The 22,830-nt window shown below is 39.4% G+C and overlaps 3 protein-coding genes across 5 annotated transcripts; all 3 read right to left on the reverse strand.

The window, feature by feature from the left end:
- Positions 1 to 96: 96 nt before the first annotated feature.
- LOC146461557 (oncoprotein-induced transcript 3 protein-like) lies at positions 97 to 7,698 on the reverse strand. 2 transcript variants are annotated; one of them, XM_085086541.1, is made up of 7 exons: positions 7,544 to 7,698; positions 5,103 to 5,309; positions 3,964 to 4,089; positions 2,866 to 3,493; positions 2,152 to 2,497; positions 1,707 to 2,037; positions 97 to 1,133 (listed from the first exon to the last, which is right to left on the reverse strand). In XM_085086541.1, exons 1-7 carry the CDS (start codon positions 7,602 to 7,604, stop codon positions 982 to 984), a joined length of 1,851 nt encoding a protein of 616 aa, XP_084942667.1. In that variant the 5' UTR covers positions 7,605 to 7,698; the 3' UTR covers positions 97 to 981. The 2 variants fall into 2 exon arrangements, with proteins under 2 accessions (XP_084942667.1, XP_084942666.1); XM_085086540.1 differs by having other exon boundaries at positions 1,707 to 2,497.
- A 1,686-nt stretch (positions 7,699 to 9,384) lies between these two features.
- LOC146461558 (oncoprotein-induced transcript 3 protein-like) lies at positions 9,385 to 14,626 on the reverse strand. Its single transcript, XM_085086710.1, has 7 exons — positions 14,454 to 14,626; positions 13,138 to 13,329; positions 12,620 to 12,742; positions 11,790 to 12,156; positions 11,419 to 11,649; positions 10,505 to 10,911; positions 9,385 to 10,099 (listed from the first exon to the last, which is right to left on the reverse strand). Exons 1-7 carry the CDS (start codon positions 14,545 to 14,547, stop codon positions 9,969 to 9,971), a joined length of 1,545 nt encoding a protein of 514 aa, XP_084942836.1. The 5' UTR covers positions 14,548 to 14,626; the 3' UTR covers positions 9,385 to 9,968.
- A 1,589-nt stretch (positions 14,627 to 16,215) lies between these two features.
- On the reverse strand, positions 16,216 to 22,743 carry LOC146461559 (ZP domain-containing protein-like). 2 transcript variants are annotated; one of them, XM_085086641.1, is made up of 6 exons: positions 21,180 to 22,743; positions 19,907 to 19,942; positions 18,948 to 19,353; positions 18,630 to 18,809; positions 17,608 to 17,915; positions 16,216 to 16,955 (listed from the first exon to the last, which is right to left on the reverse strand). In XM_085086641.1, exons 1-6 carry the CDS (start codon positions 21,340 to 21,342, stop codon positions 16,822 to 16,824), a joined length of 1,227 nt encoding a protein of 408 aa, XP_084942767.1. In that variant the 5' UTR covers positions 21,343 to 22,743; the 3' UTR covers positions 16,216 to 16,821. The 2 variants fall into 2 exon arrangements, with proteins under 2 accessions (XP_084942767.1, XP_084942766.1); XM_085086640.1 differs by having other exon boundaries at positions 17,599 to 17,915.
- Between the last annotated feature and the right edge of the window lie 87 nt (positions 22,744 to 22,830).

Here is a 22,830-nt window from a genome sequence, read left to right on the forward strand (position 1 = left end):
ACAATCAAGTGACTAGCGAAAAAATTGTCCACAAGACACAATGACAAAAGCAAAGCTGACCCAGCTCTGAGTCGCGTTATGACAAAATGAGCAGACTTCAAGAGATATATGACACTTTTATTTTAAAAAGAAGGGGCATACATTCAAATGGCTCAATGCAAACTTATCACAATTGAAAACGCTATCTAACTTTCCTAAATTTAAACTGGCTTACTATAAAACAAAAACATAACGCTGATTTCCAATGACCTCCGCAAACATTAAATGGTTTGTGAACCTTTTCGTTGGTCGAACAAACACTTAAATGACCCAGTAAAAGGAGGTCTTCGTGGTCATTACACGGGCGTACCTGTTCAACAAAACAAAACAAAACAAACAAGATCTAAAAACATACTGATCTCGACAAGGAACGTCTAGATCGTTTTTAAATTTCACCGTCTTCTGTAGAGGACACCAGTATTATTGAAGTTGAAACGATTAGTATCTGTCTCTTCTCTCGGAACATTGCAGATCAATTGTTCTTGTGAACCGATGGAACGCTTTCTAGAAATTTAATGCACTTGATCGTAGTTACCAGGAACAACTATCTCAGCTCACTTGTCAACTTAATCCGCCTTATTTCTACCAGTAAAGACCAATTTCCTTGATCGGCGTCAAATTTATCCTTTTAATATCAATGCTTATTCAACCCCAAAGGTCATATGATAACTCAAGGTGAATTTCATGATATTTTTATAACGTCTTCCCAGTACTTTTATAAGAAAAGTATAGGAACAAGATAGAAGAATTTGTTTTTTGATGTTAGGGGTTAAAGGGTTACGAAATTAGTGTCTCATTGTCGAGGCCGTTGAGAAAGAACATGGTGCAATATTTCTGTGCTATAAATGACAAACTACACTGCGGTACAAAACAATACATTAATTGTAACAAAAAAAAAGTTGTAAACGCGGTATGTTCTGGATTAGTGTAAATGATAAGTCACTAAGTAACGACTAGAGGTTCGTATTTATAAGGATTATTAGCGGCCTTCATTGCTCTCCGTCCCAGATATGCGACTCCTACCAAAGCCATGATGGAAGCCACGGTCAGCGCCACAAGGAGAACATTACTGGCGCTTGGAACAACTTTCGATCCTGAAACAACGATAAAAACATGGAACATTAATTCGGGTTTTTTCGTTAATATAAAAGTAAGGGTAACTCTCTCGGACCCTAAAACTAACTCGGTGCTACTGATGCTTTTCAAAGTGGTTCAACGTTTTTCGTTTGTGAAATCCCCAAGCACGACCATTCAAATGAAAGTTACTTATCAGATCTTTCCTGTGTTGCTGTTTACTATGCTGTGTAAGGTGATGGTTCCTACGTTTGAGTCTGTGGACGAAGTCCTAAAGTGTAACCAATAAAAGCTACTGTGCAGTTTCCTCCTGAGGTGCTGTTTATTATGCGGTATAAGATGGTACGTGGATCAAATCCTAAAGTGTGACCATTCAGATGAAAGCCACTGAGCAGTACTTGCCTGTGGTGCTCTTTCTTGTGCTGTCAGTACAATGTGATTCTATAAACTGTTGACGCTGCGGATGAAATCCTAAAGTGTGACCATTCAAATGAAAGTTACTGAGCAGCTCTGTCCTGAGGTGCTGTTTATTATGCTGTACAAGATGGTACGTGGATGAAATCTTAAACTGTGACCATTCAGAGGAAACTTACGTTTGTGGTTCTTGGCCTTGGTATCTCGATTGTTTTCATTCCTTTTAGCGTGAGCAAACTTCTTTCCAGGCTTGAACCTTCTCTTGCTTCCTTTTCTGTCATCAACCTCAAGAATGAATGGTCCTTTACTGACATCCGCTGAGCCGAGCACGCCTCTCTTGTGGGACAGCCCTGTAGCGCGTTTTATAATACGGTGCGATGTGGCTGCATCATTTGTTTGTTTTGGCAGTTTAGAATGGTCTTGAACTTTCTTTACTCGTGCTAAAGGCTTTTGAGACACAGCTTCCTTTCCAAGCGTTGCTTTTGAGTGAGCTGCGGGTTTTCTACCAACCTCTTTGGCTGCAGCATGAAGCTTTGTTGTTTGCGCACCACGAGCTAGTTTCTCTGGAGACACAGCTTCCTTTCCAAGTGTTGCTTTTGAGTGAGCTGCGGGTTTTCTACCGACCTCTTTGGCTGCAGCATGAAGCTTTGTTGTTTGCGCACCACGAGCTAGTTTCTCTGGAGTTGAGTGTGCGTCATGTTTCTTTGGAGTTTGCTTGGCGCGTTTCTCATTGTCCGGTTGAACCACAGGTTTCTTACTCTGCTTGCCATGGTCTTGCACCACAGTACCGTTACCTTTGACACACCCCTTCGCGCAGCGGGAATTAGGGTTATTGACGTCACAGACATGAACTCGGCAGTGGACAAACACGTAGTCATGATCACCCAGGAACTTGAAAGCTTCGAAACTGAACCGGATTTTAGTCGGATTGAACGAGGCGTGAAACTTAACACTGGGATCTACTGGGCAACTAGGGAGAGAAAAAGAAGCGATCAATTTAAATTGTTGGATTTACTTGTCCTCACGAATGCTAAATTTATCGCTCTCCTTTCTTACTGAAAGATTTTGTGAAATAAATTTATGAGAATTTGGTTGTACATCAAGACCACATCCCCTACTTGATGATTCTCTGCAGTCTTCAAAATTTTTGATCCGGAGCGCAAGCGCACATGTATGATAAGAAAAACTTTATTGAACAAGATTTCTCGAGATGTAGAAATGCTATCCTTATTCTACTTTGCTCTGCTCGAATGTGGGCCTGGTTTTGGTCTCGGTTTCCAAAGAAGAGGACGTGGCCAATATTTGACATCACGTTTGGTCAAAATAACAGTATCTTACCCTTCAACGATCAGCGCATGTCTGAATTTGATGGTTGCCTCATGGTTGACCATTGGAGTGGAACAGCAGTTAGACGCGAATATCTTGAGGTCCTTCTCACGAGTATCCAGTGACGCTTGTACGTACACTCTCTCACGCAGGTTTACGCTGATAGGAAAATCTGCCTGAGTGTATTTAGCTGATGCTGGTACCAAAGCTCGGGGTCCCTCTCCATAACTCTTATCTTTAAAGATATCCAGGCTCAGTGCGTACTTTCCACGACCCTTGACATACACGTAGATTTTCTTAGCAACCGGTTTGAACCCTACGGCATGAACAATTTCCAAGTCGTTGAAGTAACAACTGAACGGCACCTTGATTTCGTTTTTTCCCACGTGAGTGATGACGTCAGAATCTTGGTTGGGTGATTCTAGCACCCTATTGGTGTAGACAATAAAGTTCTTGTACACGTGAGACCTGGTGCCACACTGCGTCACAGCTGTGGACAGGCTGTAGTGGGTAGCGTTACCGCTGGCCTTGCAGGTTGGGTCCAGCAGACTCAGGTGTTCGTGTTCAAGATTGTGGATAAGGTTTTTGGGAAGAACGATTTGCATGTGGTTTGGTTTACAAGTAAGCTGGACACCACGAGCTGTTAAAAAACATAGAAAACCTACCATTAACTCTCAGTCTATTTGTGGGAGCATACAGATTAAATCAAGTGTGATTTCGTTATTACTACTATTATAAACTCGCTTTCTGTGCTACTAAACTTAACTTTCTTGAATGTTGGCCTCGAGTATGAAGAAAATGTAATACTCTTACATTTTTGGTGCTATCGTCATCTCCTCAGATGACGGTTTGAAAGGACTTCAACAGTAATTTGGAGGGAAGAAATCTGAGGCTTAGAAGGTTAACGTGAGGTGTAGCTTAAGATGATGCAGGAGAAATAGGAGGGAGATTATGAAAAATGAGAAGATAATAATGATTACGATATCCTTGATGGTGACGATGACGACGACGACGATGATGGCAATGATGACGATCATGATGATGATGATAATAACCCTTAAAGTGATTACAAGCCCGTCAGTTAAAGTTTATTTGTCTTAAGTGTCTCACCTTTACATCTCCTCTGATCTGTTGGGTCCAAGTACAGTGGAGGTGGGCAACCACAGTGGTAACTTCCCTCAGTGTTTTTACAGTTGTGACTACAAAATCCATTATTAACGTCACATTCATTCACATCTGCAATGGAGGAAGGAGGTACAATTAAAAAATGGATACTTTGTAGTGATAGTTACACTGGAAGCCAGGTTTTCTTGATAGTGTAGGTATATTTTGAACAAAAATATAAAAAAGATAATCCTTTGCGGTAAAATCATTACATGAACATTGAGCTTGCATGTATGTATAACTATCGAAAAATCCCCCTCCCCCCCTGCTTTGGAGGTCACATTTCTTATTAACCCCTCTCCCTCCCCCCTCACCTATCCAATTGGTCTATAGGAAAGCTGAAAATGGTCCTCAAGTTGCAGAACTATTATAGTGCTGAGGTAAAAATGACATTGTCTTTGTGATACGAAACACGTCGTGCTATGTTTGGAAACTAAACAGTGATCTTTGTGTTTAAAAAAAGCCTTTTTTGGCAGACGATTTAGTTTTTAACTTAATATTCCTTCTTTTTAGCATTGTTCATTGTAAAGCGCCATGAGCAATTATTGATTTGGCACTAAGCAAGTATATGTTGTTGTTATGGTTATGTTTCAGTCAGCTGTGCTGTAAAATTTTGAAAAGCTGATTGAATGTTTGTCAAAAACTCTCTATGAAGCCTCCCTCTCTAATAAGCCCCGCCCCACTAGAAGTTTGAAAATAAACAAGTCCCCCGGGGGCTCAATAGAGCTTTAAAGGTATTTTCGTTGACAGTTTAGTACAGGTCACGACAAGCGCTTTTTGATACTACTTATAATTGGTGCAAGGACCTCTTAAAAGGTACACACAAGACGTGTGGATAACATGTCCGACTACCCTCTTCTCAGAACTTGTCACTGTAGCCCCAGGCTTGGTCCTTTTGATCGCAATGGGTTATAGCATATCCAATCTTTTTACTAGGTTACAGTATGTTGTCAGAAGTCCAGACTTCCTCTTACTCCAAATGAAAGCCACCTCAATCCCTCAACACCCAGAGTCAAGATTTTAGCTATACTATAGCTATAAACAGTGAGCCCGGCAGGCTGCTGGTGTCCTATATAAATATTTACCATCACACGAAACAGGTGAAGCTGCATCCGTCCAAGAGCCGTCTATCTTACAGTGTTTGAGTGTTGGACCACTGAGTTTATAGCCTTTTGGGCAGTCGAAGGAACACACGGTCCCTGGGACACTTGATCCACTGGTGCAGGAATGGTCGGTAATAACGCGGTGACCAACCTGTAGTGAGGGGCAGTTCATTTCTCCTGGTGCTTGCACTGAAGGAAAAAATGTCCACAGTAAGAAGTTAGTTGAGTTAGAAAACATGCAAGGAAACAGTTGACATTTGTCGCAGCTCATCAAATACGTAATACGTGTTTTGAGTCTCTGGCAAAGAGAAGGTCCAGTAATAAGTACGAGGAGGGACTGTGCTGAATGGCAGCGGCGGTTTTTTTTTTATGTTGTTCTCCAATCACGATTCGCGCGCGGTTTTTACTGGTTCTACCGAGAGTCACTACAGATGGCCCCCAGATCATCCACTCACGGTCGTTGAAAAAATCAACGCCGTATTTTAAGTGCGATTATGCGCATGCATGAATTAAAGGTGAAAACGTTCAATTAGAGCTCCATCAGTTAATGTTGGTTCAAAAGTTAATTTTTCACCTATTCTTTGCTTTCCTTGTTACGACAAAAATGTGATATTCAATGTGTAGGCGGTGGGCATTTGGCGTTCTCAGTAAACAATTCAAAGAACTCGCTTGACCAATTAAATTTAGGGTAAGTGTTACTCATTCTGACTGGTGTGTTAGAACGAAAGCGCAACTTACTAAAAGATTTTTTTTTTTTACGAAAATAAAGAAAGGCATTTTTGTACAGTCATAACAAAAGAAAGAAATTAGGTTAATTTTTCCGCGTTAGTCATGGTGAACTAAACTCAAAGTTGATCAGTATCAAGGGTGTGCTCTAACTTTCATGCATATTTTTGTAACATGCAGTAAAAACTATTTCTTGTAGTTATGTTACTTTAGTTTTTGACAATAACAGAACAAACAGGGACATCGGTATACTGATCATGATATGTCATCTTGATGCTGCTAAGATCATTTCTTTGGTGTAGCTCGGTGTACGTGGGATGAATGATGGTTCAAAGAATTATCTCTGTGCTGTGTGAACCGATGGAAATCCCTTGCCTCGTGCATGTGCCTCAGTTACCACCATAATCAGTCACGACTTGCTCTCGCCTGGCCTCGTAGCTCTGTCGGTAGCCGAGCAACGGACGATCAAATCAGTTGGCACCAGACCCGCCCCCCGTATGCACCAGATAAGAGGTGTCATTGGTTTAAATCCTGTTACATTATGTTTCTGATGTACTCCTGTAACTCCTTTATGTCGACTGATTTCGTGCCTTTCTTAATTAATTCCAGTACAAGTTTTTGCGGTATTGTGAGCTAGGATTACCTTGGCTTTTAATATTTCAAAGTTATGGAGTAAAACGTGATTCATTTACAGACTGGGATACGAAAAAAATAAATTAACAGCCTTGGTGAGCCTGTTAGACATGTAAAACACGTAAGCGGTACAAGTGAAATAAAATAAAAAGTTTCCACCAAGCAACATAACTGAGTTACTGAGCAAACAAACCCCAGAATAATTGTTGACACGGCTTCATGATGCGTGCAGTATCTTTTGTGGCTCGGTTTTTCATCGCATATTTCTTGCAATCGAATAAATTTAGGGAACATCACCGTTGAATTACTGGTGAAGTTTGGAGCATGAAACTGGATTGAAGTTTCCCTGTTAAATAGTAACTTCAAGTTTCATTACTTTAAGCCCTCAATATTAAAGTTTGAGGGATGTTTGTGACCATCCAAAGAAAAGCTGGAGCAGCTTAATAAAAAAGGAAAGGTCCGACTGTTTTTGAAGTTTCAAGGAAGAAACGTTAATTAAAAAAAAAAAGAATGTTGTAGGAAATCTTGCTTTACAGTCAGGCTCCATGTCGATGCAAATATGTAAACATGCCTTTATAGACCTTGTTTTCTCTCTTTTTTATGACTGACATTTTTCATATCAGTCCGATTTTAAGAGATGGATTAAAATAACCAGATATATGAATAGAATGGCACAAAGACGAAAGTTTTCCAATACGTTGCAGTTGTTTGGTCGGTTAACATGACTTAAAATATCTTAATATATATTACACCATTTTTCATCTTTAACTACGCTAGAACGCACAAGGTCAAAAGTGTAAAAAATCCATAATTCATTTTGCAATTGCTAAAAGCCAACAACACCTCCAGAAACTGCTGCTACAGAACACTCTGCCTTGAATTGTTACTTCTCACTATCGCGGAGAATCTCTTAAGTTTGAACGACAAAATTAGAGGCAGAATAATTCAAGGATTTTATCGTAAGAGTTTAAGTGTTAAGCTATGCTATGCAATCCTTATTTTTTAAGCGAAAGGGCGTCAGTTGTGGTCAAACCAAGAACAAAATGGCAAAGTTTTTAACTTACGTGGCTCAGCAGCTAGCTCACACAGCAGACACAGAAAGAGTAGCAGAAAGGAACGAAACATTTTTCTTGTTTTGAGAGTGGGAAAGACGGATTCTTTCCCACACCCAGCAAAACTTAACTTAAGTCAACAAACTTTGGACTTCAAAAGACAATTTTTTAAAGATATTGAACCGAGCTAGGGATTAACATAACAATAACCTCCCACGTTCTACAGCTAGATGATATAACAAAACCGGCTGGGATACTGAAAGGGATTTACTGACTTTAAAATACACAATGGAATGCCAAGCCTAGGTAAACATGTTAAAATCCACAGCGACATAAAAATTCCAAGGGCGGCAAGATAGAAAATGAAAATAAGGTTAATTGTTTTCTGCAACATGCATTTGTTGGGAAAAAGGCCAAAAGGATCAAACCTGGAAATATTAACACAGTAAATATCGTTTGAGAAAAGTATATGGAAGCCATATTCACGATGCAAAGAAACTCTTTTTTGTTGTTATTATTTTAACAAAGTAGCGTGAAAGTATGCAACTAGCATTTCTGAGCGCCATCTGTAAAGTGATAGCATTAAGTGAGGAGTAAATAAGAAATCCACTTTTTAATCAGGTGCCTGGTTATTAAAGCAACTATTCTATACCTTTAAATCGTAAATATTAATCTGGATTAGAAACTATATTCAGACGGGGCGTGGATTGTAAGCCCGGATCCGGATTGACAAACCTTGATAGCACCAGTGCACTCGCAAGGATGACTGAAAGCGAGGCTCAGTGATGTTGTGTTGCGACAGTTTTACACAAATTGTAATATTTTTACCGGTTAGCAACCACTGTCTCTAAACATCACGATGCACGCATTCTTTCTGAATTTTATCCCCACACAATTTGGTTTAGATTTGGTTGTAGTTTAGCTACTAGTACGTAGTCTTACCATTTCTACACTCTCCTATATTCTCACGAATGATAAGCTTTCGTGTTCTATCTTGTTTTCCTCGTAATAAAATTGTTGTTGTTGCTGACACATCTTTTTAAATTAGTTCTTGTAACTGCCTGTATTTGGATTTTTTGTCAATTTTTCATTTTCTCTTATATTGCTCGACAATAGCTGTGCGTGTACAAATGCCCTTATGTTTTTCCTTTTAAAACCAGTCATTTGTTGTTGAGACATGTTTTCTGAGCTAATCCGTGTCATAATCTACACATACCTAGATTTATTAGCCCTTCCCCAACCAGCCATATTTTTTTTAGCTTGAGCAGCTTGTGAGCAAAACCTCGCGAGGGGGGAGGAGTGCAGGTGTGGTGTCATTGGGGTACCACACCCTGAATTGTCGTTAGGAGTGTGACGATCGTAGCTTATAACCCTAAATATAGCAAAACTTCAAGAGTTTCCAACCCTGTTACAGACCTAGTGCGTTAAAGTTTGAGCTCATTTCAAGCGAAAGATCATAGAAAATTGAAATAATTTTCCTGTTAGTGGAGAAAACATTGCAAATTTCAAATTTAAAAAAAAAACTTAAATGGCTAAAATCTAATCCCACTGTTGCGTACACACCTCTCCAACTCATGTAAGAGTCAGTACCGAATGGTTAAGGAGGTTAGTTTTTAAAGAAACTGTGGTGCTGCGTCGGTGGGAGTAGAAACGAATGTTTGGTTTTGTCGACAGAGTTGATAACTAAAGGTAAATTGGCCACCACAGGGCACTCGAATCTCTTTACGGTGGCCAATTTACCTTTGGTTATCAACTCTGTACTCTTGGCTCTAAATCCCAAGGGACTGTTATGAACTGAAAAACGATAACGTAAAAAAAAATGTTACTTCGACAGAGTTCACAAGCAAACGGCGTTGAGTAAACAAGGTCATTTTATTTTTTTACTGTCAAAAATGCTGCTCATTGCCTACTTAAACCTACTTAATTGGCTTTACTTAATATACCAGTAGCAAAACAATCCGAAAACTAAGCGTACAAAAAAAATGTAGCGTGGAAAAGTCTGCATTGCCGTATTAACCTATAAAGGGAGAAATTCTTAAATACAATTGTAAAGACAGTAACCTCGATGGAATTATTTCGAGACATGTTGTGCCCTAAAAAGAAAAAAACCTGAATTTGCCTGTAATTAGTAAACGACTTTCTCTGTTTTTGTTTCGTTTGTTTATTACGCTGAAACGTTGCTTTGCAAGACGAAACTAAGATTTTATTCAACGTCATAACTCTGGCTTTTTGTCTTCTACAAGCAAAGCAACGACAAGCAAATAATGAAGTCCGGTCCGGTCTGGAAAGAGGAGGTTACATACTCTATTATGGTTATTATCGCCACTGAGGTTACAAGGCCTGTGCAGTTTCAAAGATAATAAAGAAGGTTTATCTTTCTAGGACAAAACATGATCGGAAAAGATCGCTGCGTTTTCTATGATACATTGATTGTTCATCACTGGTTGACAATTTTGTATCCTCGGCCGCGTTTCATCACTCGCGCGACATGTATCACACCCAAGAGAGCTAGTACACTGGCGGCTGCAATGACGGCCATCAGCCCGTTTGTCACGCGTGGGCTCCATCCTGAAAAAAAAAAAAAAAGATCCAATTTGTAGTTTAGCTGTAGGCCTTTTTATAGTGTTCAAACTACTCTCTTTTATCTATCTCCCGACCCCAGTCTCTCCTCTCTGATGAATACACCTGCTGCTACTTGGACGAAATTTGGCCAATACTGTTCTGACAGTAGTCCTTTTACGTTTAGAGTTTATTTTTTCATTTCATCCCATTGTTGAGCAAAATTGAACATACAACGAGCAAACGGTCTTAAGGATATGCTGATATTATCATACCCTGATCCCTGAACGTAAGCAGTCACCCGATTCCTTTTCTCACAAGTAAATAAGACCACAGTCGTTGAAACAACAATTGCAGCAGCACTCCTGGCGTAGCATTTACTATACAACAGCAGTTCTAGTACGAATACCTCACCTTCCCTCTCTTTTTTGTCCGGCTTGTTTTCCGCCAGCCTAGACTGGGTGTCCTGTGGTCCTTTCAGCGAGATAACAGGCCCATCATTAACAGTATCCTCATTCAAAGAGAAGGGCCCTTTGGAGATCAGATAGTTTGGGTCCCGCTTATACTGCACCTCCCTCTTGGCGCGATGCTGTGACTGCTCCTTTAACTTCTCCATGACGCTGTATGGCGGGTTCACATGTAGTCCTGGGATACATCCCTTGGAGCAGCGGGAATCGGGATCAGTTACTCGGCAGACTACCACACTGCAGTGTAGATACACGAACGGGAAATCCCCAACAAACTTGAACGCTTCCACGCTGAAGCGTTGGCTTTGACGCGAAGACGAAGCTTCCATTTGGACCGTGTCATCGACTGGACACCTAATAAAATGTTACCAATCATACTTTGATTTATTCAAAAACACGTCTCAGGAAGAGAAAGCGCTGCTGAAGGGCTTCATTCGAAGGGCCGGATAATCGTCGGATTTCAGGATCGAAAGATATTCTACCCCAGTTCCCTCGATCCCGGTTTACAGGCTGTGTTACTCCCGATCCCCCTCGTCGCCCACCCCACCCTGGCCTACAAGCCCGTTAGCCCCGCCCACCAAATCCTGGTTAACAGGCGCTTTCATGAACAGAGCGGGAATGGGGCTTGCCACCTTGAAACAGCTAGGTTTTAGGAAATAAGGCAGCTGGTCATAAAGTAACTTCCCATTAAACCAAAATGTATGATTCTCATACCCCATTAATTACGAGAAAACTCATTGTCTATTGCCAATATCGATATGTACCTTACTTCAGATCATGACCTCATTCACACCGAAAAACGCTTATGTAATGGAGCACCCGCCTCTTTACATGCAAATGACTGTTTCAATCAGGACTTACCCTTCGTGAATCATTTCATGTCTGAATCTGTGTTCCTTGTTGTGGTCAGCGGTAGGTGTCGAACAGCAGTTTCCCGCCATGACTTGCAGACTCTGGTCCAAGGTAGCAATTGACACCTCAAAGTACAGGCGCTGGCGATATGCTACTTCTACTGGGAAGTCATCCCATGAGAACTTACTTTGGTAGGCTTGGTCGTGATAAAAATCCATACGAATTGAAAAACGGCCATAACTGCGGAATACAAGAACACAGACTGATAATTATTCTTTGCTTGCGCCAATGGTTTACAATGTGCTAGACAACATCTCCCTTTTCTTTTTTTTTTTTAAGATATTAAAAAATCAACAAGGACACGGTATTTTTCGCCATACCCATTCTCGTTGAGGTAGAGTTGCTTCACTTCCGGTTTTATTCCCACAGCGGAAGTAATGCCGTTATTCAAGTAATAACAACAGAAGGGAATGTCAAACTCGTTTTTTCCTACTCGAGTGATGATGGTGCCGGGAGACGCCTTTTTCTCCACGATCCTGTTGCTATAAACGATGAAGTTTGGAGTGCTGCGTCGTTTGGTTCCACACTTGTCCAAAGCTGTGTCAAAGATGTAGTGTGTGGGTGTCTCAATGACGTTACAGGTGGGATCTAACAAGCTAAGAAAGTCTCCTTGTAGATCACGCAGAGCTGTTTTAGGTACAGTCACCTGTATGGCGTGAGTGCTGCAATTCAGCAGGAGGCCAACAGCTGAAACGAGCAACATGGCATGATCAGTTAAAATAAGAACAAATCTTCGCTGCCAGCGGTTTAAAACTCAAGTCCGTGCTTCGTTGACTAAGGAGACTCTGGTTATGGGAATCAGGTTTGCCTGCTGACTTTGCTTCCTTGCTTTTCCATGAAATAGTCAGTGTTTTCCCTATCGTTAAACTCTCTCAAAACAAGCAAATGAACAAACAAACAAAACCTCAATGTATGGGCAACGACAACAGTAACCCCAAACGTTTTCGTTCTCTAGCCATAAAAACAACGTCAACAACAATAAACAATAACTTCGATAATGAAAAATTAAAAAATATTTCGTGCGCGGAATATGGCTTCTTCAAACTTACTGACTTCCTAAAATTGTGGACTTATTCAAGGAACTAGCAGATAATGATCAGCCATTTAGCCTCATTTAGTTCCGCAAGCATCAACAACTAAACTTACAAACCTCGACAGTTGCGTTTGTCGTCAGAGAGAACCAGTGGGTCCGGGCATGCGCAGTGATGCCCGCCATCATCATTTACACACTCGTGGCTACATCCGCCTTTGTTGTATTTACATTCATTGATATCTGATGAAAATATAATATTTATTTTAAGTTTCACTGCCACGTCAATGTAGTTTAATTGACTTTCAAAAAAAACCCCAGGTAATTCTCACTGCTACATCGCAGCAAATTTGGTGTCTTCAAATTGTGAGGGGTATAAAGCAAGCTTGAAACGTTTTTTTTTTTTTTTTTTTTTTTTTCAGCTCATCTAAAAGCTCGTTAGATTCAAAATATAACACGCATGCAGTGTAACTAAGTAAATTTTGACTTTTTTTTTGGGCGCGTTAAGGCTGAGTATCTCCTGTCGATTAATTCTTTATTTTCGAACATCTCGGTGACAATATTTTTATAATGTAACGAGATTAGGATTTCATTCCCCTGCCTATCCCCGCAAGTCCTTCCCAGTGCTTTTATGATACCTTGGCAGCTGATTGGTCCACTGGGTGGTGACCAGACCCCTTGGGCGCCGCACTGCTGGAATGGTGGTCCTTTTAGTTGATAGTTAGCTGGGCAAGACAAGTCACATACTGTCCCCGGGGGGCTGGGTGCTTGAGTACAACTGCTCTGGATTATTACATGTTCGCCAACAGAAAGAGGGCTACAGGAACTACCTTTAGGACAAAAGGAAAGATGATAGCTCAGCAGACAGTGTGAACGAAGCTTCTTAAAGTAAGCTTCCTCAGTAGATCTCAAAATAATGCTTGCCTCATTAATGAACCTCAATGGTTATGTCTGTTGGGAGGATTAAATTGCAAATACAAATTTCTTTCGCATTTTTCAATTCTTCATGACTGCTTAAGTTATCAGTTTTCTAACAATACCGCCTTAACGCTGAGTAAAGCCTTGTCTGATTCTTCTTTGAATTATGTTACCTGACCTCTCAGATGACTCACTTTTTTAATTAATACAGTTGTTAATACAGCTATGGAACCGCTCTTAATCCAGCTGATCCCAAAACAGTTTGTTTGTTCAAGCTTGTGCATTGCGTTCTTTAATTTCTTGTTGTAAGCCGAGTTTGTCAAATTGATGGCACAGAGTAAACAAACCTTTGTGATATTTGACGTCAATTTAGACTCACGGTGCCGCAATGGCAATTAACTTCCTAAGAAACAAATTACTTTACTGATAAAATATTAAACGAATTCCTTCAAATTTTCAGGCTTTTCAACGTTATCTTTATAAATTAAAAAGTAGAACCGTAGATATCTTGAAGTTTTTCCACACAAGGAATAAAAGTGACTATCATTAATTGTAGTTTGGACCATTTTGCATTTTCTGGAAAAAAACAGACTATGCAATCTATTTTTTAGCAGATAGTGACTGTGATGCTTTAGTGCGAGTTGGTTACAGACATCGCGTTCATGTTAAAAAAGTTAAATGCCATCTAGATCCTTACAGCTCCAATGATTTGAAAGAAAGATATCCACAGCCGGTGTTTGAATCAGTGATATGCTTTTTCAGTGCTTGCTCTTAACCAAGCAAGGCACAGCATTAAATAAAATAACACCGTTTAAGAAAACTTACTAAAGTGAAAAAAGAGTTCTTGTGAATTTTTCGAGTGTTATCAAAGGACGTCATTTTTATAAAAATTTTCATACTCCAGGAATCTCGCAGATTCGATAAGAATTTTTGTGTAGCTATAGCAGGTAAAGGCTTACATTTTGTTAAACTGTCAACCGGACAATGCATGAATTTTTACCACTGATTCAGTTTAGTAACCTTAAAGCTCACTTACCAGGCTGACCCACATCGGGAACATTATCATTAACGATGGGGTCCTCCGCTGTGATGAAGGATATGAGAGAAGCAAGCAGCACCAGGCTCCTCATGTTTGGGTAAAGCAAAAATCGAATATCTCTTTCTTTTCCGAAACACCCCTTCACTTGCAAACACGGTCCAAGTGCAATAATGGACTGTTTGTGATTTAACTCAACTGAATTATCATAACAAAGCCTCCCCCACACAGCAGCGTAAAACAAACCAAGCGATTGAAAATCATTTACACATTCCTACACTTATTTGTTGTCCAAACAAAAACAATGTTGATCCGTATTTGTCAGAGTGAGTAAAGAAATTTTCGAGTAATGAAAGATTCCTTTGCAGCTAAACGCCGCTACGACCACTTCAGAAAACGACTGACGGAGTGGAGGGGGTAGGGGTGGGGGTGGGGGGGAGGGGGCGTATAATGTGGGAAGGAAAATACTGCCATATGCTGTATTTTAGGTGCGCTATTCTGCTGACACTTAAATAATCGGGAATGCGTTTTATTTTCTTGTGGGATATAGGCCCTACTAACCTCGATCTTGAGTTTAAAAATCAAAAGAATATTTTACCTTGAACAAGGCTAGTAGCCATGTCAGCCGTTTTTGTATGAGGTCTATTTGCAATAATTTCCTCGATATCGCTGTCAGTAGATGTTAGTGCGCTCAAAATCACTTAAAATTCGGTGTTTGTTTGAACCCGTTTCGATTTGGTTGCCGCCGAGGCAGGTTCCGCTTGTGACTGCATTTTAAACTTTATGAGAGACATCAGTAACCCGTATTCAGGGAAGAGCCTGTGGTTAGACAGTATTATCTGACAACTGTGACAATATCCCATTTTGTAGTTGAGTGCTTTGTGATCTGGTATTTGAATGGAAATGATGCTTCCTTGTTTTCACAACTGATGGGTCATAGAATTAACTCTGCAGTGTATGTCAAAGTGAACCCATGAATTTCCCATTGAATTTCATATGTAAATCATTTCATTCTTATGCTTCTAGTTTGTGGTCACCGCCGGTTGGCATTGTATTTTTAATTAGCAAGTTTAGCAAACAAATTCATAAAGTTTCAGTCCAAGCTTGTGGACAGCACATGTTCTCTCTGTCATGCGCATAACGTTCATAGGTCCGCAATGTGCATTCACCGTAGTTTGTATAAAGATAAAATCAAACCCAGCCTCGCTTTTACTCAAAGGCCTGCAAGGCACTGAACACACAGCTATCAAACGAGCTATTACATACAGCTATTTCAGTATACGTTGTCGGAATTTTAAGCTACGAGCTTACGCGACAAAACCGAAAGGTGCTATGGGTAGCTGTAACTTGACCGTTGCCGTGCCATAGGATGAAAGAACATACCATAAAAATTTGCCCCTGTTATTTAGTTTCTGTAGCAGTGAGCCATAACTTAATTTACTAAATTTACTCGTCTTAAAGCGCAGACCTTCCGACAACGTTAATTGAAGTAGTTGTATATTACAAGACTGGATTCTGTTCCGGGACAATCTCGCCAGGTTATTTTCTCAGTATATAGGACTATTATTAGATGAAAGTGGAATCCATTTCTGTGAATCCTGTTTCTTTCGTGGGATTAACTATGGTTTTTGAAATTAACCTGAAAAACGGCCCCAAGAAACCGTCGTAAAACAACAGCAACAACAACAACAACAACAACAACAACAACAAAAGAATAGAAAACAATTCATGACAAACAAAAGCAAGGAAATATTTATTTATATATATATATAAACAAGAGCTGCGTTGCCTGAATCAAGTGAAACAAGTCATTGGTCCCTCGATGTACCAGCAGTGTACGACGCTGTCACTCCTAAAGTCATGGTCACGTGTCTCCTCTAAAGTCACGGGATAACTTATCATTGCCAACCAAACTGGTTGAAAAAGGCTTAACGAGATAGCCAAGCACTGCACTTAATTCTCGTTCTGCGTCAAGAACAATAACTACTTCGATAATGTGTATTCCAGAGCGAGAGAAAAGCACAGGCCGAGTTTCAGGTGAAGATAAGTTTTCATTTTCTTTAAAATTCACCACTTAGTTTCATAGTTTCCTCTGACCTTGCTTTGAAAACTGGGTATTGTCATTTAAGAGGCCATCGATGGTTTTAACCGATAATTAGTGGAAACATTTTATAACTGACAACTGAGAAATGCCACTAAGACTGATAGACTGATAAAATTTGTACTAATAACTTAAATTCTAGCTGACCGCATCCAGTCCCCCAGTAACACTAATTTAGCACCAGGCCTTCTGCGTGAGCTTCGTTCCATGAGTTTAGCCACACACAATCTATAAAAAAATGTAAAATAAACGTTCCTTATCAGGACTTTATTCCTGAATTTCTTGAACGAGTGTGTTGTAGTTATTCACCATCGTTTTTCTCCGCCACGTCATGTAAGATGCGCCAACAATACACAGGACTATCAGAGCAGCTAGCATAGTGATAACAGGTATGTTCGGACCTGAAACACAAAGGAAAATTGATCGCTTACTATGCAGTTATAATTTTTGAAGACATTACGAAAAAAATGAGTGTCGAAATGTCTACGAAACTGTCCTAAACTGATTCGAACTAATGACGTTGTATTTATTGTATTTGATACCTTCATTGTATTGTCAGTTTATATTAACCGATCTTTCTCAATGATATTCCGGTGGTTGTATGCTTTGTTTAAATGATTACTGAGACTTTACCAAAGTAATCGCTCGCTCTCATCGACTCTTTACTGTAAGCTACCAGATAACATACTAATATCACAGGAATCGTCTAAGTTAATGGCAGAAATGTTAGTTCCGTTTGCAGGCGAGGTTTCTCATCATCCAGCAGCTCTTCTTTTTAGTAAATGAATCCCTTCAGGCGGGTGGTATAATGAAGGGTGAACAGTTGTCCAAAAATAAACAGTTGGCCCCGAGGTGGAAATTCCCCCTTGGAACTTAATTCATGAAGGACTCAATTTTGTTAAATAATCGTTCAATTATGCCATTCTGATCAATGTGAATGCTTTTATAATATAATCTGCAGTTATAACGCCAAACATGAAACGAGAACGCCTGGGGGATTAGTTTTTGTAAAAATTGTTTCATCCAAAAAGAAACCAAAACTACCTTCCGCAGCTGGACTTTTGACAGAACTTCTTGTCCTTTGTCTGCCAACCTCTTCTTCTCCTTTTTCTAGTGTGAAGGGGCCTTGGGCAAGAGGATATACGTCATCAAGGCTCTCGGCTACTTGAGTGACGTCACGCTTACGTCGATCCTCGCAATTTCGCACGCATTTCGAGTTTGGGTCAGAGATATTGCAAATTCTCACGTGACAGTGGACGAATACAAAAGTGTGTTCGCCAATAAACTTGAAACTTTCCAAACTGAATCTTTCTGATCTCTGATTGGATGGGTAATACGTAACTGTGTCGTCCACTTTGCAGCTGTAGGGATAAAAGGAGTTGATAAGAAAATAATCTTAAAGCGCGCGATCAAAACGGTTCAAGGCTGTGAGTGTTTCTTGAAATTTATGACCCAACACAGTTTTCAACGCGTTGTTTTAAACAAAAATTAAGATGATTGCCCCCGTTTGTCCAGGTCTTAAATAGATAAATACGGATTGCAAGAGCTTATGATTTCAGTGAAAGAGCTTCCTGCTCGCTTTTTCAGATCGGATGGATATCAGTGTGAGTGTGTATTTCTGTTTCCTTGAGTTTTTCCTGGCCTCTGTTAACAGTTAGATTTGTCTAACCAAAATATCGGGCTAAATTAAAGAACGCATTTGACCAACCCGCATTTGTTTTTACTGCCCTGCATTTCTTGAGTCTGTGCAGTTAAGTTCGCCATCTTACTGATTTGAATTCCTTAAAGTTGTAATATCTTGGCTTTGGCCTTAAATTTACTCTTAATATCTTCAAAACATCTGTTTTGTTTTGCTACGATACCTGTAGCCTGCGTTATAGATAATTAATTAAATTTAGTGCCAAGAAGCAAGTGGGGGGGGGGGGGGGGTGGGATCGGTCCGAGGGGAGAGAGGAGAAACATTGTTGCGGGTGCCTCTCTTTTTGGAAAGACACTGAAAGGAGTTTTCACTCAATCTTTGTGCACTTGTCTCAAAGGCCATAAAATAGATAGGTACATTAAGAACTCTTTCTCACCCATCTTGAATGATCCAGTACTTGGGTTCACTGTTTTTGTTTGGGGATGGTGTGGCATAACAGTCCCTGGCAAGGATGGTAAGTCTGTTGTCAATCGTCTCAACTGCTGCCTCAAAAAAAATTCTTTCACGTAACTTCTTCATAATTGGGAAGTCGCTTTGAGTATAAGGACCCACAAACCTGTTGATGGCAAAAGTCGTGAAATTCAACTGCTCTCAAAGAAACTACCAGTAGTAAAATTATTTATAGACACGTTTACTTCGTCTGCGAACGAGAATATATCAAAATAAAAAATAAACAAATAAAAGAGCTCCAAACCTTATATCCGGGAACAAATCTAGTCTCAGGACAAATTTTCCAAATCCTTTCTTGGAGAAGATTATTTTCTTGCTGGAAGGCTTCAGACCAACTGCACTAACAAGACCATCGTTGTCATAGAAACAGTGGAATGGGATCTGGAAATCAGGGACATGGGACACGACATCCTTTGCCATAGGGGGAACGGGTAAAGCTTCGTTACTATAAACGACAGAGGAAACTGCGTGCCTGCTCTTAGTCCCACAACCGGTCAGCGGTACTTCAAGGAAAAAGTGTGTGAGATTTTCAGAAGCCGTACAATTCAGATCCAGGGCCCTTATGTGCTCACGGTCTGCACCAGGGAGTATGGACTTGGAAATAGTGATGACCATGTTGTTTTGTGAGCAAGCAACACTGCATTTGTCAGCTGAAGAAGAAGAGAACATGACAGGAAAATCGTAAAAATGATCGTGGCACTTGGAGATTTTCTCGATTCTTTCTTTTCTTTTTCTTTTCTTTCTGTGTCAATGTTGGTATAAAAGGAGTAATCAGCCAGAAAAGTGAATGCAAGCAAATAGTAACAGAAAAAAAACGGGAAAAAGAATGTAGAGTTTTTTTACTTAACAATATTAAAAAAACATTTTTAAAAAATCTCAGTAACTTGAGACTAGCTCGTGTTAGCTTACAATCTAGTCGAAAATATCCAAAATATTGCTGCGTACATTTTTTATCTTGCTTTGGCCACTCACAACTGTTTCGTGTTTATTGTGTTACTATAATCGATCCAACACACATGTACAGCCCCTCAGCTGGTCATGTAGCGGGTGCTATAGAGGTGCCGGCGAGTAGTGTTCAGATTGAGCAGCGGGTGCAAGAGTTGATACGATTCTGAGGATATTCTTGGTAGGATCGCAGCAAAGGAATTGGGGAAATGGTTAAATCGCTATTAAGATACAATAGTAAGTCTATTTCAAACTAACCCAGGTCATCTTGGTCAAATACAGCGCCATCATTATCTGTTAAGTAAGAGTAAAAAAGTTCGTCAGCATCAATTGGCAAGTTGTAGTTGCAGTAATACAGTGGATCACTTGAGGAAAAACCTTTTTGAAAAACTTCTTCGAGCGGTAATTTTGGCCTTTTTAGAGTGTTTCTTGGACATGGTGTTTAAAAGTGCGTTAGATGTATATACGCCAGATTGAACTTTTCATTACAACAGAGATAAGTCCACCAATACGATAAGACCGTTTAACTGGCCGTTTATTAAAATACACTTCGCAGTCCGAAGACTGAATTGCGTGTACTAATAATTAAATTGTTTGAAACTGAAGACTTAATATATACAAATAAGTAAAAAAATAAAGAAAAAATTTCGTAACTACAGGTAACTTATAATAAAGAAGAAAGCTAAGATATCAAAACCATAATCTCTTGCAAATACGTAGAACTATGCGAGAGGAAAAAGGATATTAAAAAACTATATACTACTACAAATGACTAATAATAAAAGAGTTCTTGTAACGATTGGTCTTGCACACCAGAATTATGAAACGATTATTAATTATTATATATAGTTTTTGCCTTAGCAAAATTTGCCGTTAGGCATTAAAGTTGCAGCTGGACTTATAACTTGCAGAGCTGTCTGTTTATATATATTTTTAATTATATCAACGAATCAGATAACGCTATGAGCGTTAACCGCCAGACGTTGTTCAAGTTGTTGCCACTAAGAGTGGAAATTATTAAAGTAGTTTCCTTAACTTAAAATAAGCAGTACTTTGTAAATCATTTGCTACATATATGGATACAACTGTCCTTTTACACCCTTAGAGACAGTTTTGTCTTTCTTATGAGTGGTTTTACGGAAATTGTCAAGAGTCTCATGATAAAGGTATTCGTATTTATATATTAAAAAGCCCTCTTGGGCAAAGCATAAATTAAACAACAATGATTACTTAATGGAAGTAACTGCTAAAAAAATCATACGGATAACTTATAGTTAATTGCGAAGATTTGTGTACCACTGAGGATCAATGACTGGCCCATCACTCAAAATGAATCTCCTAAATTCCTTCGGCTCGTATTTTTTTTTAAGGCCACATGTACACTTAGTGTCGAGCACTTTTTTGACTGGTTGGTTTTCACTCAGGGCTAATCACAAACTCAAATCGAACTTCACTGGACTCGAGACGGAACTGAGTCACTCACGCTTTTGGGGTAAATGCATAGTCTTAAGATAAATCTTAAAATTCTGACCTGTGACAAGAATGTCGTTTGAGGTTCTGTCGATTGCTTCAGTTTCCGTTGCATCTTTCATGGCTTCTTGAGGGGTGTCATAGGACACAAGCTCGTAACAACTCGTAAGAATGAAGAAGATTTGAAGACCAAGCAAAACAACAGAAATCTTGTACGTGTTCATGTTTAAGAAGAAATTTTCACTGAAAACCTGTTTTGTTTGGGAGTCAAGACAAATTTTCCGCTTTGTTTAATTTATGCATGACGAGAACAGCAAGAGTAAAGCGATAAGAATAAGGTGAATTGTTTCTTTTGTGATCTTTAAGTCCTTTGCATAATTGGAACACGGAAAATTTATATTGGTGAACCATGAAGTTCAGCGAAGGTTTTAACAAATAGTAACGAAAGGCAAGGTTGCCTTTGCCAGACCGTGACATACAAGTAATCTAGTAAAGACTATGAAACAAACGAGATATACGCACTATGGTTAATTGGAATCCCCTGTTCATTAGTATCCTCGTTTCTCTAACCTTTTATCAATGCTAAACGCTCTATTGTGTAACTTTATGCCACGTGACAACTAATGCGTTCCTGCGATAGTTTGAAAATGACTGGATTTTTAAATCGTTTTGGGCGCTTCACACTAAAATGTTCGAAAAACACGTCTTTTGATTTATAAATTTAAACGTCACTCGCTGTGTATTTAAGCGGATAAGCTTTGCTACTACCAATTCCTAACTGTAAGTGGACATTGTGCTGTTCACAGAATATCCATAAGTCTGGGAATGATAACATCTTCAGTGAATCGGAGAAAAACGTAAGCAAGGGGTAAAGAGACTGCTGGCCATAGATTAGTTACTGGGGCTAATTGAACAAAACATGTACATGTATCTTATAATCTGGACCCTTGTTTTAATTTTTAATGAGTTGTCTTGACTATAAACAGTACGTCCCTGTCAATGTTTACTGAGATAGGTTTCGTTAATTTAAGTCGTTTTCGCATGAAGGTGACATTAGGGGCCCAGCAAGTTACTGGTGTGCAAAGTAACGTTTTGTTTAATTGGACCAGGTGTAGCCGGCCAGCGGGTGAGAAAGTTGGTTCCGATCAGTAGGAAGAAGACATATCAGTTGTCAATGGAAAATTGATTTACCTTATTGGTACTTAATTTCGCGGGTCTTTAATTTCACGTTTTCCGCGATTGTAAAAAATCGCGAAATTAAAGACCCGCGAATTTAAACACGCGAAATTTAATATCCATAGAGAAAATTCAAATCACAGAAAAAAATGATTAACATGTAATAACGACAACATAAACAGGATATGTATCGACAAATACACAAATGAGTTACTGGTTTTACTGGTAAGTTCCATTTTGTATCTTATGTTGTGAAATAACTGTAATTTGCACTGAAAGATTTCACATATGGAGTAGACAATCTGGCTATCATCTTCATCTTTCAAATTTTAAAAAGTTCAGACTTTTTGAAAAATAAAATGAAGTTGAGAACGCTTGAATCGCGAAATTTAATGCCCTTTTTTCATATTTGGCTATTGGAATCGCGAAAATAAAACCCCGTGAAATACTCTCTCGCCAGAATCGCGAAATTAAGTACCAATAGGGTATATGTTCAAACAAAGAATAATTTATATTGACTATATTGCTAGGAAAAA

This window comes from Pavona decussata, unplaced genomic scaffold (genome assembly GCF_977016875.1).
Source record: "Pavona decussata unplaced genomic scaffold, jaPavDecu1.1 SCAFFOLD_195, whole genome shotgun sequence".
NCBI classification, from domain to species: domain Eukaryota; kingdom Metazoa; phylum Cnidaria; class Anthozoa; order Scleractinia; family Agariciidae; genus Pavona; species Pavona decussata.

Bases quoted from the DNA above. Each gene is read 5' to 3' on its own strand.
- LOC146461557 (XM_085086540.1), bottom strand. From the start codon at position 7,604: ATGTTTCGTTCCTTTCTGCTACTCTTTCTGTGTCTGCTGTGTGAGCTA. The intron at 4,090-5,102 runs GTAAATATTTAT...CCTCCATTGCAG, and splicing joins TTCACCTGTTTCGTGTGATG to ATGTGAATGAATGTGACGTT. The intron at 3,494-3,963 runs GTGAGACACTTA...GTTTTTTAACAG, and splicing joins AGATCAGAGGAGATGTAAAG to CTCGTGGTGTCCAGCTTACT.
- LOC146461558 (XM_085086710.1), bottom strand. From the start codon at position 14,547: ATGAGGAGCCTGGTGCTGCTTGCTTCTCTCATATCCTTCATCACAGCG. The intron at 12,743-13,137 runs GTATCATAAAAG...TATTTTCATCAG, and splicing joins TGGACCAATCAGCTGCCAAG to ATATCAATGAATGTAAATAC. The intron at 12,157-12,619 runs GTTTGTAAGTTT...TGCTCGTTTCAG, and splicing joins CGACAAACGCAACTGTCGAG to CTGTTGGCCTCCTGCTGAAT.
- LOC146461559 (XM_085086640.1), bottom strand. From the start codon at position 21,342: ATGAACACGTACAAGATTTCTGTTGTTTTGCTTGGTCTTCAAATCTTC. The intron at 19,943-21,179 runs GTCAGAATTTTA...CTTACTTAACAG, and splicing joins AAACGACATTCTTGTCACAG to ATAATGATGGCGCTGTATTT. The intron at 19,354-19,906 runs GTTAGTTTGAAA...CTTCTTCTTCAG, and splicing joins ATTTGACCAAGATGACCTGG to CTGACAAATGCAGTGTTGCT.